Source organism: Pempheris klunzingeri, chromosome 23 (assembly GCF_042242105.1).
Source record: "Pempheris klunzingeri isolate RE-2024b chromosome 23, fPemKlu1.hap1, whole genome shotgun sequence".
In the NCBI taxonomy this organism is placed as follows: Eukaryota; Metazoa; Chordata; class Actinopteri; order Acropomatiformes; family Pempheridae; genus Pempheris; species Pempheris klunzingeri.
In genome coordinates this window covers 12,919,587-12,934,805 of record NC_092034.1, presented here as the reverse complement: position 1 = coordinate 12,934,805, position 15,219 = coordinate 12,919,587, and the positions used below count along the sequence as shown (strand labels likewise).

Sequence of the window (15,219 nt, the reverse complement as noted above, 5' to 3'; positions counted from 1 at the left end):
AATGCATCAACACATCAATCTGTCACATGTTGGTTAACTGATTAATGAATTAGTGTTGTCGTATTTCAAATGTTTCATTTTTATTTTTGATATTGATATTGAGCATCAGACAACTGAATGACTCTCCCATACTGGAGAGTGAGGACAGATTTATACTTTGACTAGTATCTTGTATAATTACATGTCAAATGAATTACATTAGAGCAGACAGAAGCTACCATTAGAATTGCTGCTGTGTTACACCTTGTCTCTTCATGCTTTCACAGATAAAAGGATTAGTTCCAATTATTATGTTATTATGGTATTATGTTCAATACCAAAAATATTCCCACTGGTTCTCTGTAGAGTAAAGGTCAATGTGTGACTGTGTCCAGGTGTTACATGACCCTAACCACGGCGCTCCATCTTCATCGGGGGGGCTCTCCTAAAGGCCCAGCTGGTACTGGGAAGACGGAGACAGTAAAGGATTTAGGCAAAGCTCTAGGCATGTACGTCATTGTAGTCAACTGCTCTGAAGGACTAGACTACAAATCCATGGGACGCATGTACTCCGGCCTGGCACAGGTAGGGAAGATGACTACAGTTTTTACTGATTAGTTAGTACACTGCTGCCATGCTAACCAAGATCAAAAAAACTTTTTGGGGTTAGTAAGTAGTTGTTTTCTCTCTCTCTCTATTTTTGTGTGTTGACTATGTGCATTTTAAAGATGGCCATCAAGTTTTTGTGTAAAAGACATGCCAAAATGACTTGTTATTCAGCTAGGCAGGATAGTACAAGCAATACAAAGCATTTCTCTGTGTAATTTAACTTTCAAATGTGTATGTGTTTCATTGTGTCCACTCTGAACAGACAGGAGCATGGGGGTGCTTCGATGAGTTCAACCGAATCAACATTGAGGTGTTGTCGGTAGTGGCCCAGCAGATTCTCTCCATCCTGTCCGCCCTCTCTGCTGGACAATCTAAGTTCCATTTTGAGGGACAGCACATACGTCTGGTATGGTCATGTGGCATCTTTATCACCATGAATCCCGGTAGGTCAGCACAAATATGCAACTGGATACATTGCATGTTATATCACAATATAAGTATCAGAATATATTTTAACATCTGAATCATGAGTAAATCACTTTACAGAAAAGTGGATTATGTTGTGGAAAGACATTTTCATTGGATGTTTTGAGATGTTTCCTTTCATAATTGGCTCTTGCTGTGTTTATAATTGTAATCTCCTCTCCCCATTTGTATTTTTATTCCTAGGCTACGCTGGTCGTACTGAGCTTCCAGACAACCTCAAGTCCATGTTCAGACCAATCTCCATGGTGGTGCCGGACTCTACTCTAATTGCTGAGATAACACTCTATGGAGAGGGCTTCAACCACTGCAAGGTACCATTCAAGGAAAATGTACACTGGTGGAGTGCTGTAAAAAAGAGTAAAATTAAAACAGATGCAAGTAAAGTTGGTCTTAGTGTTTGGATTAAAGACAAAGTTGCAAATTAGACATTTTATTCATGGATATACAGCATTACTCAATTTAACTACAGAAAACCTCATCTACATCTGCCTCACTTCTCAGTAGCAAGGTCTTGTCTGTACAGTCGATGTATCCAGTGAATTCCATCTGGGTGCTATTTTTACCCTGTACACAGTTCTGAATACGCACTGATTTCTGAAGTCTATCTTGTTGAATTCTCACAGCCTTAATGAAACATTCCCGCTTCTTTTATGTGAAGAGCTCAGGCAATCAGCAGATGAGATTGAGTTCTTCTACACTGATAGAGATGCAATATCATCAAATCAATCTGATGGATTCAATTAAAAATATCGTGCTTGCCTTTCCATGTCAAAGTTACAGACTTAGAGGTTTTAGTTTTTTTCTTGATTTATGAAGGTCTAAACAGACAATTCTTGTTATTGTACTGTACATTCTATTTAAAGTGATCTTTTTGGAAAATGTGAGCGGCTGGAACCTCAGCTAAATATAGATCAGTGGTGGGCGTTGGTCCATTTGTTTCCTTTGTGATTTCCAGCTCCTTCAAGCAGGATGTGGTGGTCTAGAATCAAAGTCAGAACAGGGTTTGGTACAAGGCCAAGCTGTTAAGGCATCATTGTGTCTGTGTACAGGTATGTACAGTATGTGTGTGATTGCCACAGACACACGGTTCTCTTGGACTAGACCCGGAGCAGGATTACTGCTGACTCACCAGGGAGCTCTTGGAGCTTCACTCCATTATGTATGTGTTTGGTTATTGTGAGGTAGATGACAGCGTTGGTGTGCATTACTGTGCAGGCTGTATTTGCTTACAGTGTGATGAAAAGAGGTGATGGTGGTATGTGTGCTTCCTAAACTGCATGTGCTTAATTCTGCCCTTCCTTTCTTTGACACATTATTTATTCCCAAATTTTATTAGTACAGAATTTTACAAATACAGCATCAATAAAATTAAGAACTATACAAATCATGCTTTCTGAGTTTGCAGGTTTAATATGTAGAGAAATTATTTGAAATGCTTCATAACTTGATTTTGTGAATGGAGAGTAGAAGATTAATTGTTGAAACTGTAAAAAGAATATGAATATTTAATATAGAATATTTAATCAAGTAATTTGCAAAACAAAGTCAATGAAAGTATTAGCCATAGCCACTAGCTCTGAATATTCTTTTACTGAGTGTATATACACATGCATAGACACTAAACCTGTCAAGCATGATAACTACACACACACACACACACACACACACACACTCACTCCTCACATGTTTTTGCTGTAGTGTAGGCTGGCTGTACGGTTGAGTTATGATTTGAGAAGTGTCTTTGATGTCCACTGAGTGAAGTGATGGATTTATGTTCAGTGACATGCTTTACTGGCACATTGCCCTGCTAAGTCACCCTCATGTTTGTTTTATACTGCAAATTTTAATCCTATTGAAGCTTCACCCTTCTCCCTCTGTGCTCCTTTGATACTTCCTTTTCTACCCTTGTCTTTATGTTACTCTATGTCACTCTTCCTCTGTCTCCGTCTTTGTCCTCACAGCTCCTGGCCAAGAAAGTGTTCACCCTGTACTCCCTGGCAGTACAGCAGCTGTCTAAACAAGACCACTATGATTTTGGCCTGCGTGCCCTCACCTCCTTGCTTCGCTATGCCGGAAAGAAGCGCCGCTCATGTCGCAATGTTGCAGATGAACAAGTAGGTCCATATGAACATTTCAACAGGTTTTGCACGGTGTAATCATTACTTCTGTTCATACTGGTAATTAAGTGATCCCTTCTTAATCCCCTTCTTTTTCAAAGGGTTATATGAAGCTAGTGTGAGGCTTTAGTGTCCGACTTAATCAAATCAACATTTTTTTCATGGTTAAAAATAGTTTTAAATTATGCGCCTGTGACTGCATGGGCTGGAATGTATGAACTGAAGCTTTGCTGTTATCTCTCTTTTGGTGTCCTGTCTAACTGCAGTCATAGGAGAACCAGCAGCTATAATTTCAAATTAACTACCATCCCACCTTTTCAGATTAATTTAACTCTTCAATAGAAAGTTTTATTGTGAGTGAATCTACCTTTGTATATCGACCCTCAGATCTTGCTAATGGCTATGAAGGACATGAACATTGCTAAGCTGGCCTCTACTGATGTGCCCCTGTTCAATGCGATCATCCGGGACTTATTCCGTGGTGTGGAAGTACCCATTATAGACTATGGAAAGGTAAGTCAGCAGTGAAGACCAGCATTCCTAGTGTTATTACATAACCACACGTACAGCACACAAATGCATGCTGAATAATTAATGCAGCTTGTGGTTGCATTTTTCATATCATCTGGTTCCTTGTCTGTCCAAACTCTGAAAAGCAGATTGCAATTTTTAAAACCTAACTGCTACAGAAATGACTGGTGTCAAGGTCATCAACTACATAATGTTTATAGCTAAAAGCAAAATACACATTAGTAAGGGAGTAGGGGATTATCTTCGATGAGCTGAAAAATTACACACACTGTAGTGGCCAGTTACTTCTTTTACTTATTGTGCAGTGCTGTATTGGCATTTTGAACAAAAAGATAATTTAAACAAACCCGCACATTACCAGTTATGAACCACAATTGTAAAGCATGTGCTTTAAGTGGATTTTCATAAAGCTTCACCATTCAGGTTTATCTTAAAGGAGGATTTATGTTGCACGCAAAAACCAAAAACTCTTTACTCTCTGCTAAGTTTGGGTCTTATTTCTTGGTAACGTACGGCTCAGTTGTTCTGGTACAAGTTTATCAGAACCAATCTGACCTATCACCAATCACTGTAAATCTTTAACTGTCATTTTGTTGCAGTTGAAGGAGGCTATAGAGGTGGAGCTTCGTCAGAGCGGTCTGCAGGTGACTCCTTTTACTTTGACCAAAGTCATCCAACTTTATGAGACCAAAAACTCTCGACACTCCTCCATGCTGGTGGGCAAGACAGGTAGTGCTAAGAGTGTTACCTGGAGGACCCTGCAGAATGCCCTCACTGCCCTGCACCACAAGGGAGTGCCTGGCTTCCAGCAGGTCCAGGTGGGTGTGGATGGAAGAGACTACGTGTGTCATCTATTGGCTAGCACTGCTGCTTTCATCAAAAGGAACTTTGAGGCGTCTATTCCAGATTTGCGCAAACTGACAAATAACATCTGCCTCCACAATCTTTTTTCGGTCAAATGTTCCAACTCTATGAATGAAAATAATGAGCAAATCATGTAATCAAGGGACACATTATGCACAATGATTTTATTGTTAGAAAATAATTTAACATGATTTGCTTGCTGTAGAGAGCTTGAATATCTAGATATATTTGCCACCCTACTGTCTACCTTTCCCCCCATTTTACTCTGTTTACTGCTTTTAGGTTGAGTTGCTTAGATTAAGTGGCTGGTTTGGTGGACATGTTTACTGTTTTCATCCAGCACTAGTTAGGTTTTTTTTTTTAAGTAGCCCCAGGTTGCTGTTCGAGTAAAACAATCAGTCAGAATCATGTTGTGTTCTTCTTACTGCGTTCTTACTGATTACTTACTCTCCCTTCACTTCTTATTTATTTCTATTTATACCTCTGGCTCTGTCTCTCTCAGTGCATGTCTATTTCTGTTTTCTCCTCATTCCAGCCTCACCACCTGATTCTCATTATCTGTGTCTCTATTCCTCTCTATTGCCTGTCTCCACTGAGGTATTATGTGATGTATTTTCTTGTAATATTACGTACTCCAGCAATTCCAGAAAAAAGGTATATATACTGTATCTTACCGAGATACTATTAAACCAGTCTTAATTTTGACAGAGAAAACTATGACAACATTATACAAATAAGGGTAAACAAAAGGAGTGATTAAATGTGGTACAGTTTTAATAAATTATTTAAAATTACACAATAATTTGAAAAATGAATGAATGAACAGTTGTACGAATCATATTATCTCACTTATAAATGTGTTTCTGCTTGTTTTCAAACTCTAAGAAAAAATCCAATTGCTTAAATGTTTGTGGACACTTCAGGTAACAAATCAAATCAAGGGCTAGAAATTGATAAAATCTGCAAAAAGATACATGTTCCATGAAAAACTGCATGTGTTCTCATCATTTTAAACTTTATAGCTGACAAGCAGTCTTGAGTAGTTATGATCTGCCATTATAATAGACGTTTTTTCACCTTTTTTTTATCATCTTCTCTCCATGCCTTGTCGTCTGTGGCAAAACAGGAGTACCCTCTGAACCCCAAAGCAATGAGTCTGGGAGAACTGTATGGAGAGAATGACCTCTCCACCAATGAATGGACGGATGGAGTGCTGTCTAGCCTCATGAGATCAGCCTGCGCAGGTGCTTACACTAATAACACACATTGCTGCTCATACCACATGTATGACAAGCAAAACCACACTAGGGACTTATGATTCTTCCTTTGGCCAGTGGCTATACCTGAGTTACATTTCTAAACTCCAGCGAAACTTAATCACATTTTATGTCATATCTCATTCAGTCATGCATTCATTCATTTTTAAATCCGAATTGCTTTTTAAGTAGTAAAACATACTATGCTCGGTATACAGCCTCTCACTTGTATCTAAGGAATTGCATCTAAAGTTATCATTATAAACACATTTCTTTTCTTTCACAATGTGTGCTGCCACTTTCAGAAGTTGACATCCTGGAGAACAGGGAAGCTGTATGCTGTATGTAAACACATATAGGATTTCACTCATTGTGATGGCACTAAACCCTCAGGCCTACTAAACAAGCCAAAAGTTTAGGTTGAAAAGTGGGATGGCAGGTTGCTTTCTTTTCCTTTCCAGGCTTTTTGGCTGTTATGGTAAAGCTACTGGGAAAATTGTTTGATCTGTTCTTGCACAAACACTGCTGTTCCAAAATGTTTTTACATAGTGTTACTTTGTCATGAAGTGCACACACTGGCACACAATGAAGACCACATCTGCATCTCCTTTCTATGGTTTAGATGAGAAACCAGATGAGAAGTGGATTGTGTTTGACGGGCCTGTTGACACACTGTGGATAGAGAGTATGAACTCTGTTATGGATGACAACAAGGTGCTCACGCTCATTAATGGAGAGAGAATCTCCATGCCTGAACAGGTGAGGACAGAACTGGAAAGGAGACTCATGGGCATTTTTCACAACAGATGTGTTGACTTGTCATAGTGGGAAAAGCACAGGCGTTACAAGTAACATTAACAATGGCTCTGTTCTATGCAAGTGTCCCAACAATCCGTGACCAGGACCCTGAAACTGAAGCAGCTAAAATTAAATAGCCATCAGTAATTTTATTGTTTATAGCTGTGCTATCCATTCTGTTCCATTTCAAAATGTACTCCATTAAAAAGCCGTTTTAATGTGGAAACATGTACACATTATTATAAGTATCACAGTGGATTTATGGTGAACACATAGACAAATTTCATATGTTTTCAAACATAATGAAATGAGGAATTGCACACTGCCAACTTTTACCAGTTTCCAAATGGAAAGCAGTAAATAAGCAATGACTAAGACGTTTTCTTAATCTGGGCAGCAGCTAAAAGGAAACGAACAAGGCTGGTTTGGTTTCTATTTAGTAAATCCGACAAAGCAGAAGTACAAAGACATGGTAAGATTAACAGCTTAGAAGGAGCCAAGACACTGAAGTGGCTTGATTCATTTAGCTGACAGCCTGGCTCACGTACGAAATGAAACAAAGTGACAGCCAACAAATCACCATGTTTGTGTGCTTTACATGATTAAAAGAGGGAAGGAGCAATAAATAAACTAAGCTGTTTCTGTCAAATTGCTGTCAGCATTCTGTTTCTTGAGAAGAGAATGTAATAACATTGAAATTTACCTTTTGCAATTGCAGTAATCAGTTGTACTAAAACATTCTTTTGGGCCCCGATCAGTAAACTAATGACAAAACAAAGCCAAATTCCTTACCATATATTACTGTATCGTAGTCAACTATGTTCAGTATTAAGATCACAACAGACAAACTATTTGTCAATATTTTTTCATAGGTGTCTCTGCTGTTTGAAGTGGAGAATCTGGCAATGGCTTCTCCAGCTACAGTGTCTCGCTGTGGGATGGTCTACAACGACTATGCTGATCTGGGATGGAAGCCTTTTGTTCAGTCCTGGCTGGACAAACGACCCAAGGTGCAATGCACTAACACATAATAACTCATCATCATAGTCTTTCTTTAACAACACAGTTCTCAGAGGTCCTTGTGAAAAACCTTTCTTCCACCTCCATCTCTTGATCTCTCCACTGCTCTTTTCTCCACAGGCTGAAGTGGACCACTTAAAGCGTTTGTTTGAAAAATACGTCGAGAGCACACTGAATTTTAAGAAGAGCAACTGTAAGGAGCTCATTCCCACCACTGAGCTAAATGGAGTAGCCTCTCTCTGCCGCCTCTATGACTCACTGGCCACATCTAGCAATGGGGTAGGACAAGTAGACTGCAATTTGTAACCTTCCTCTGCATATTGTAATCCAATTTATGGAAAACCTTCCAGTATACCTTAAATGATCCTTAATGGCATTTGGTGTAACTAACTCAAGACTTGTGACTGAAATGAATTACATCTCAATTCAATTCAATTCAATTCAATTTATTTGTATAGCCCAATATCACAACAGAGTGTCTCACAGTGCTTTACAAAGTTCACTGAAATAAACAAGTGTAAGCGAACAAACAATCTAATAAAGAGTCCAGCAGTCGATGAGGCCAATGGATCAGTCCGAGGCATCACCTGCCCTTTATGACCCTCCTTCTTCAGGAAGGAAAAACTCAAAAAACCCAGTGGGAAAAGAGAAACCTCCGGGAGCACCACAATAATCTCATTTCATTACTAAGTAAATCCCAGAACAAAAGCTGTCTTATGCATCCCCAGTGTGAAAAGCAATGTAATATTCATTCTCTCACTTTTCCCAGGTGAATACTTCGGACACAGAAAACTTGGATAGGATGGTGGAGCTCTGGTTCATCTTCAGCCTTATCTGGTCAATCTGTGCTTCTGTTGACGAGGATGGACGCAGGAAGATAGACAACTTCCTACGGGAGATAGAAGGCGCCTTCCCCATTAAGGTCCCTTGTAGAGCATAATATCTGTTTACATACAAAAGAATAAAATTTAGGTCAGCCAGGCTAGAGCTATTTATGTTTGTGTAGCTTTGGCAGGTTAGGGGACATTTATGATACCGAAAGAAATGAAAGATGCTTTTATTCTAAGTGTCCACGACTAAAGAAACTCAACTACTGCTGTTGATATTACAAAGGTAGCTTGATACTTGATGAGAGTTTAGAAAGTAAGTCCTATTTTGTGCCAAATCTTAAAACAATCACAATAACCTGTTCTTCTACAATCTTTACACTCTTTCAGGACACGGTTTATGAGTACTACGTGGACACTAAGAACAAAGCTTGGGCTTCTTTTGAAGATAAGCTCCCTAAGGGCTGGCGCTACAATGCCAAGTAAGTAATCATTTCAGGTGTACCCCACATCAACTCTTATGTATGTGTGAGTGTGTAGATGTTTTATCCATTTCACTCTCTGCCAGTTCAGAGTACGTCCTACCATTAACAACCGCAACACATCTGCATATCCCCCCCCTGTCCTTTCCTGTAGTGCTCCATTCTATAAGATTATGGTTCCTACAATGGATACAGTTCGCTACAACTTTCTGGTTAAGGCTCTGGTGTTGGGTCAGTACCCAGTGCTGCTCGCCGGGCCAGTGGGTACTGGTAAAACCTCAGTGGCCCAGAGCGTCCTGCAGGGCCTGGATAAAAAGTGGACTGCCCTCACCGTCAACATTTCTTCACAGGTTGGTGCCTTTGCATGGTCTGTGTGTTTCTGTGTACCAGATCTGTGTTCTTGTTCATCTATCCCAATAAAAACCTCAAAATAAGTGTGTGTGTGTGTGTACTAACGTCACTAACCATGTTACATTAATCTTTTTAGAAGTAATGCGCCTTTTTGTTAGAGGCTGTTCCCTCTGCTGCACCCCCTTTTGGCATGAGCTGTGCATGAACTCTCACCTGTCCATGGCTCATGACCAGGCTTTCCACAAAATCTTGTGCATGTCTACAAGTCCTCCTGTGGTAGACATACCTAGCCCTTGGCTTGGTCTCATTGAAGAGAAGGATGGGATACAAGTACAACAATATGAATTTATATATTGAATGTCCTTTATGTCTACTAGGCTGCCACCCACAGGTTTACAGAGTATAATCTATAGATGCTTCACTTGCACAAAATGCACCCACACATACACAGGCTAGCACATACATCACAGCTGTCAGCTAAATATAACTTTGGAAGAGAGATGCAGTCACTTAGATGTGATTGAATACAGGGAGTGCATGTGCTTGAGAATATTTCTTTGTGTGAGTGCAACTGTCTCCTTCCCACGACGTCATAGCTTTGAATAGACATCTCGGCTTCTCTACAATTAAAGTAAAAGTGTTGCGTTGCTCCAAGGCGGTCCTCAGTGCTGGATAGCAGTGATGAAGGGCTATTACAGATGATGGAGCCACTCTTCAGCCGCCAACCCCCCCCCCATCATTACCACCATCCCCATAATCACCATCACCCCTACTGTCCAGCTCTAACCTTGCAGCTTTCCCTCTATTATTTGTTCCCTCCTCTCTCTTATCTCTCTCATTTCCTGCCATATTAATATATTCATATATATATTTTGGGATAAGTACTCCATATTAATCTTTTTAAACCTTTTCCATCTCTCTTTGCTTCACACACTTTGCTTCCTTTAGTTTATTAGCACATCTATAATGTTCAACTCTATCCTCTGACTCGTTAACTGTTCCTCATTTTTTTCATTTTGTCAATCTGTGTTATGCACTACAGTGTTTCTTTTCCCTCGCTTGTTCCTTGAATTCATTCACATCTCAGCAATTGCATTAATTTAAGCTTACTTTAATTTGGATGTCATTGAATGCTGTTTTTTCTCATGAGGCATTAGAGACACATTTAGAGCGAGATTTAGCAAGATTTCCAAATTCTCGTAGTAGGAATAGACGTATCACAGTAACACTAAATCAGTAGTCTCATTTTGAACACATTTGCCAAATTTCATAATTCATCATTCAAAAGTACACACATCACCAGCAACAGGTTTCATGATTTTGATATCACTGGGTAAATGTAAGGATTTTCCTCCCTACATTGTCTCTCACATAAATAATACAAACATACAGAAATTGCCATTCATTTGGCTAAGCTTAAATCACCTACACAAATACATAATTGTGCTCCATTCACAAATAAACATATTCCTTACAATTAACTATTTGATATTCTTTCTCGGGTACACTATGAAAAATACCATCTCATCTTTTCTGTATCGTGTCTCCATCACTTTCCAGACCACCTCCAATAACATCCAGGCCATTGTGGAGAGCCACATAGAGAAGAGAACCAAAGGCGTGTTTGTGCCAGCAGGTGGGAAGCGCCTGCTGTGCTTCCTGGACGACTTCAACATGCCAGCCCATGATCTCTTTGGCTCCCAGCCACCACTGGAACTGCTGCGCCTCTGGATTGACTATGGCTTCTGGTATGACCGCCAGAAACAGACCTTAAAATTTGTCAAGGTGAGAAAAGGCAAAAAAGTGGTCTGTTTTAGGTGTGTGTGATACTTACAAACAGTGAAAACTGCTGATATCCATCACATATGTCCAAGTCAAATTGATCATAATAAGTGGATGATTGATATAATCTATCTTGAGGTAGCATCTCATTGGCTCGTTTTTGGCTGTTTGTCATAGGCTTTGAGGAGGCTGCATTTTTTTATTGAATCATGATTTTAGTGTGCCCACTGCACTAGTCTCACGTAGCCAGCTGGAGGCATACCAGTTACCATGTCACCATACAAGTATGAACTTTAAAATGAGCAAAATCTGGGACCTTTTTTTTTTTCATATGTTGTCATGTATGAAAAGGTCCACAATGAATACTGTAATGTTTTGTTTCATAGGTGTGTGTTACCTGGAGGTCATTAAACTTTGTGTGTGTGTGTGTGTGTGTGTGTGTGTGTCTGCTTTTCTAGGACATGTTCTTGTTGGCGTCCATGGGGCCCCCTGGTGGAGGAAGGACTCATATTTCTGGCCGCTTACAGAGTCGGTTCAACCTCATCAATATGACCTTTCCTAATGTAAGTCCTGCTGACTCTCTTGCCCTGCCCTGCCCCTGCCCCTGCCCCTGCCCCTGCCCCTGCCCCTGCCCCTGCCCCTGCCCCTGCCGCTGCCCCTGCCCCTGCCCCTGCCCTGTCCTCCCCTGCCCAGTCTAGCCCTTCCTGTATGACTTTTTTCCTTTACCAAAGGTGAGTATTTACTTTGTTTTTTACTTAAACAGTCATTGAAATATATTAAATACACATCCAATTGTTTCTGTGCATTTCCTCAAGGTTCATCTTGGTAGTCAGCCACCTGTCCAACAGTTCATCATCTTCCGTCACCGTTTGTCAATCAACTTTTCACCATTCCATACAGGAATTATCCTGATTATGATTATATCCATAATGATCATGATAACCACTGCAACATGGCACTCTTTGTTTGTTTGTTTTATTTAGTTTTATTTGCCACTGTTGTACTTCCCTTACTCTCTTCAGTAATTGCTCACTCCCTCTCCCTCTCCATCTTGTAGTGCTCATTTCAACTTTTGGTCCATATTTTTTAGCACTTGACTCCTCTCTTCACCTTGCTTTTTGTATTGCCACAAAAGAACAAAATAATTTTGCTTTAGAAAATTGCTAAAGTCAAATAGCACTCAGGATTTAAGGATTGAAAATTGATTCTTTTTTTTCTTCTCTTGACCAGTACATCTTGGGAATCTATGTACTTTCACATGGCTAAATCACTGGCTTGTACCAAACTTGAACAGACCTGTCTTTTCTGCTTGCAGGATTCTCAGATCAGACAGATCTACAGTACCATGATCAACCAAAAGCTGCAGGAGTTTAAGGAGGAGGTGAAGCCCATTGGAGAGATTCTGACTCAGGCCACCTTGGAACTGTATAGTGCTGTTTCAGCTCGTTTTCTTCCCACTCCAGCCAAGATACACTACCTCTTCAACCTCAGGGATATCTCTAAGGTACACAATAATACATAAAGAGGTGTTAAATCAATACACTTACACCCACAGCACCAAGGACGAAATCCTCTCCTACCTTTGGGAGGTACCGAGTGAGAGATAAAGTGTGTGTGTGTGTGTGTGTGTGTGATAGTGATATGGAGCTTGGCTGCCAGCCAAGTTCTACAAACTTTTTTGCCTGTGAACACAATACAACACAACATGCTGCTAACAATATTGTCACATGAATGTTGTTTGAGTAATACGCTGTCTTAGTTCTCACCTCAATCCCGCTTTTTATCAGTCTGCTTTCTCTCTGTTTTGTCTCCATTGTCCCTTTTTATTGGAAGATGTGCGCAAGCATACACACATGCACAGAGTATCTTCTTTTGTTTTTTTCATGGTACACCACTACCCGTAGTACAATGAATGCTGCCTCCACCTGACCGACTGTAATTAAACACAGAAAAGTATGAGCTTAAGCCTGCATCAGTGGATTTTTGCAGGGGTCAAATGATTAAAGTCAAAATGGTTATTTAGATTTCTATGAAAATTCAAAATACTTTAGTAGTTTGCTAATTAAAATGTTATATGACACATTTATGCTGTTTTCCTGTTTTTTTCCACCCTTTCCAGATATTTCAGGGTCTTTTAAGAGCTCATACAGACTTCCATGATACCAAAAGTAACATCACGAGACTCTGGATCCATGAGTGTTTCAGGTAGCCAAAGACCTTTCTCACCAAATCTTTGATCTTCGTCAAAACATGCAGTTGCTTTAGTTGTGTCTATACTGGATCATGTTGTTGTCTGTGTTTTGTGATTTATTTCAGGGTTTTCTCAGACCGGCTTGTAGATCAGAGTGACATGGAGGCTTTTGTTGCTTTGCTGGGGGAGACACTGGGCTCACTCTTTGACCTAACGTTCCACAGCATCTGTCCAAACAAACAACCACCAATATTTGGTACATTTATTACGATACCCACATATACATGCACAGGTCTGTGTCATACCAGTATGGCATGACACCAGATACTGGAATGGTAAAGGGCTAAAGAACTGACTAATTACCACACCAGAAGAAATTAGTGTGTTGTTCATGTGTTGTTTATTTATTATAATTATTCTTCTGCATGTGTGTCTGTGTTTCAGGTGATTTCCTGAATGAGTCTCGTGTGTATGAGGACCTGGTGGACATGAAGGGTCTTAAGAAGTTCATGGAAACCCAGCTGGAGGACTACAACCTGACACCTGGCATAGTGCCCATGAGTCTGGTGCTCTTCCGAGACGCCATCGAACACAGTGCGCCTGAGAACATAACACACACATCCACACACACTCTCATACACATATTTAAATGGGAAATAAACTGCATAAAAACCTCCAGATGCATCAGCCCACAGGATCAATTTTACCCGTCAAACTGACTACTCAATCCAGTACATTACTACTTTCAGTGCAAGAGGGCCTCATCTGCTCCACTCTGATGTGCCTTTACTGTGTTCACTGTTTGCCAGTTTTATAATTCAGGCCCAGTTTGAAACTCCTTTTGAAAAACACAGCATGGGGCGCAGCTAAAAGCTCCCCTGTAGTTGAAAGAGAAAAGGCCTCTCAGCACCAGGCTCTGCTCTCTACACACTGCTGTCAATGTGCCACTCTACCACACACCACTGCAAATCAATAGCACTACATTACTGTAGAAAACAGCATGGATCAACACTAGTTTACATATACTGTTGGTTTGTACATACACTCCCCTCCAAAAGTATTGGAACAGTGAGGCCAATTCCTTTATTTTTGCTGTAGACTGAAAACATTTGGGGTTGACATCAAAAGATGAATATGAGACAAGAGATCAACATTTCAGCTTTTATTTCCAGGTATTTACATCTGGATCTGATACACAACTTAGAAGATAGCATTATTTGTAACAGAACACCAAATTTTTAGGCAAGCAAAAGTATTGGAACAGATAGACTTTAAATAGATTAACGTGAAAAGAGTTAATATTTAGTTGCAAATCCTTTGCTTGCAAACCCAAATGTTTTCAGTCTACAGCAAAAATAAAGGAACTGGCCTCAGTGTTCCAATACTTTTGGAGGGGAGTGTATGTGCAGGGATTTCCAGGCACACTGAAGCTCCATGCTCTATGTCAATAATAAATAAACAGACTGCACATAAATGTGAGTAAAAATTTAAGAAAAACTGTATGAATGGAGATTTTGTCACATGCAAAATCATATCTATGTTTTTGCACGTGTTGCAATATGTGCTGAGTATCTGAATATTTGTAACGTCAGTTGGTCAGTTGTATGAGGATTTCAGATTAAATTTCTGATCTTGTGTTCCCTCCACAGTAACCCGTGCAGTGCGTGTAATCAGTCAGCTCAGGGGCAACATGCTGCTGGTTGGTGTTGGGGGTTCTGGTAGACAGAGCCTGTCTAAGATGGCTGCCTCCATCTGTAAGTACCAGGTATTCCAGGTGGAAGTCACCAAGCAGTACCGCAAACAGGAGTTTAGAGAAGGTGAGATCAAACAAACTACTATTGCATTCACACATGTTAGAGAAAGGAAACGCATGACTGTATTCAGTGCCTTCTACTCTGGAAGTAAGCCTATGGTCTGGGACTTAAA

The 15,219-nt window shown here is 40.1% G+C and overlaps 1 protein-coding gene across 1 annotated transcript in view; it reads left to right on the top strand.

Moving 5' to 3' along the window:
* Positions 1 to 15,219, top strand: part of dnah2 (dynein, axonemal, heavy chain 2) — a 103,060-nt gene that overhangs the window by 63,134 nt on the left and 24,707 nt on the right. The window contains exons 40-59 of the mRNA XM_070855236.1: positions 375 to 564; positions 851 to 1,031; positions 1,258 to 1,385; positions 3,036 to 3,188; positions 3,579 to 3,704; positions 4,322 to 4,540; positions 5,713 to 5,830; positions 6,465 to 6,601; positions 7,513 to 7,650; positions 7,781 to 7,939; positions 8,430 to 8,582; positions 8,878 to 8,969; positions 9,124 to 9,319; positions 10,881 to 11,105; positions 11,561 to 11,665; positions 12,418 to 12,606; positions 13,222 to 13,307; positions 13,419 to 13,549; positions 13,738 to 13,887; positions 14,943 to 15,110. Of these exons, the coding sequence (XP_070711337.1) occupies positions 375 to 564; positions 851 to 1,031; positions 1,258 to 1,385; positions 3,036 to 3,188; positions 3,579 to 3,704; positions 4,322 to 4,540; positions 5,713 to 5,830; positions 6,465 to 6,601; positions 7,513 to 7,650; positions 7,781 to 7,939; positions 8,430 to 8,582; positions 8,878 to 8,969; positions 9,124 to 9,319; positions 10,881 to 11,105; positions 11,561 to 11,665; positions 12,418 to 12,606; positions 13,222 to 13,307; positions 13,419 to 13,549; positions 13,738 to 13,887; positions 14,943 to 15,110 (3,044 nt within the window). The remainder of the gene's footprint in view (positions 1 to 374; positions 565 to 850; positions 1,032 to 1,257; positions 1,386 to 3,035; positions 3,189 to 3,578; positions 3,705 to 4,321; positions 4,541 to 5,712; positions 5,831 to 6,464; positions 6,602 to 7,512; positions 7,651 to 7,780; positions 7,940 to 8,429; positions 8,583 to 8,877; positions 8,970 to 9,123; positions 9,320 to 10,880; positions 11,106 to 11,560; positions 11,666 to 12,417; positions 12,607 to 13,221; positions 13,308 to 13,418; positions 13,550 to 13,737; positions 13,888 to 14,942; positions 15,111 to 15,219) is intronic.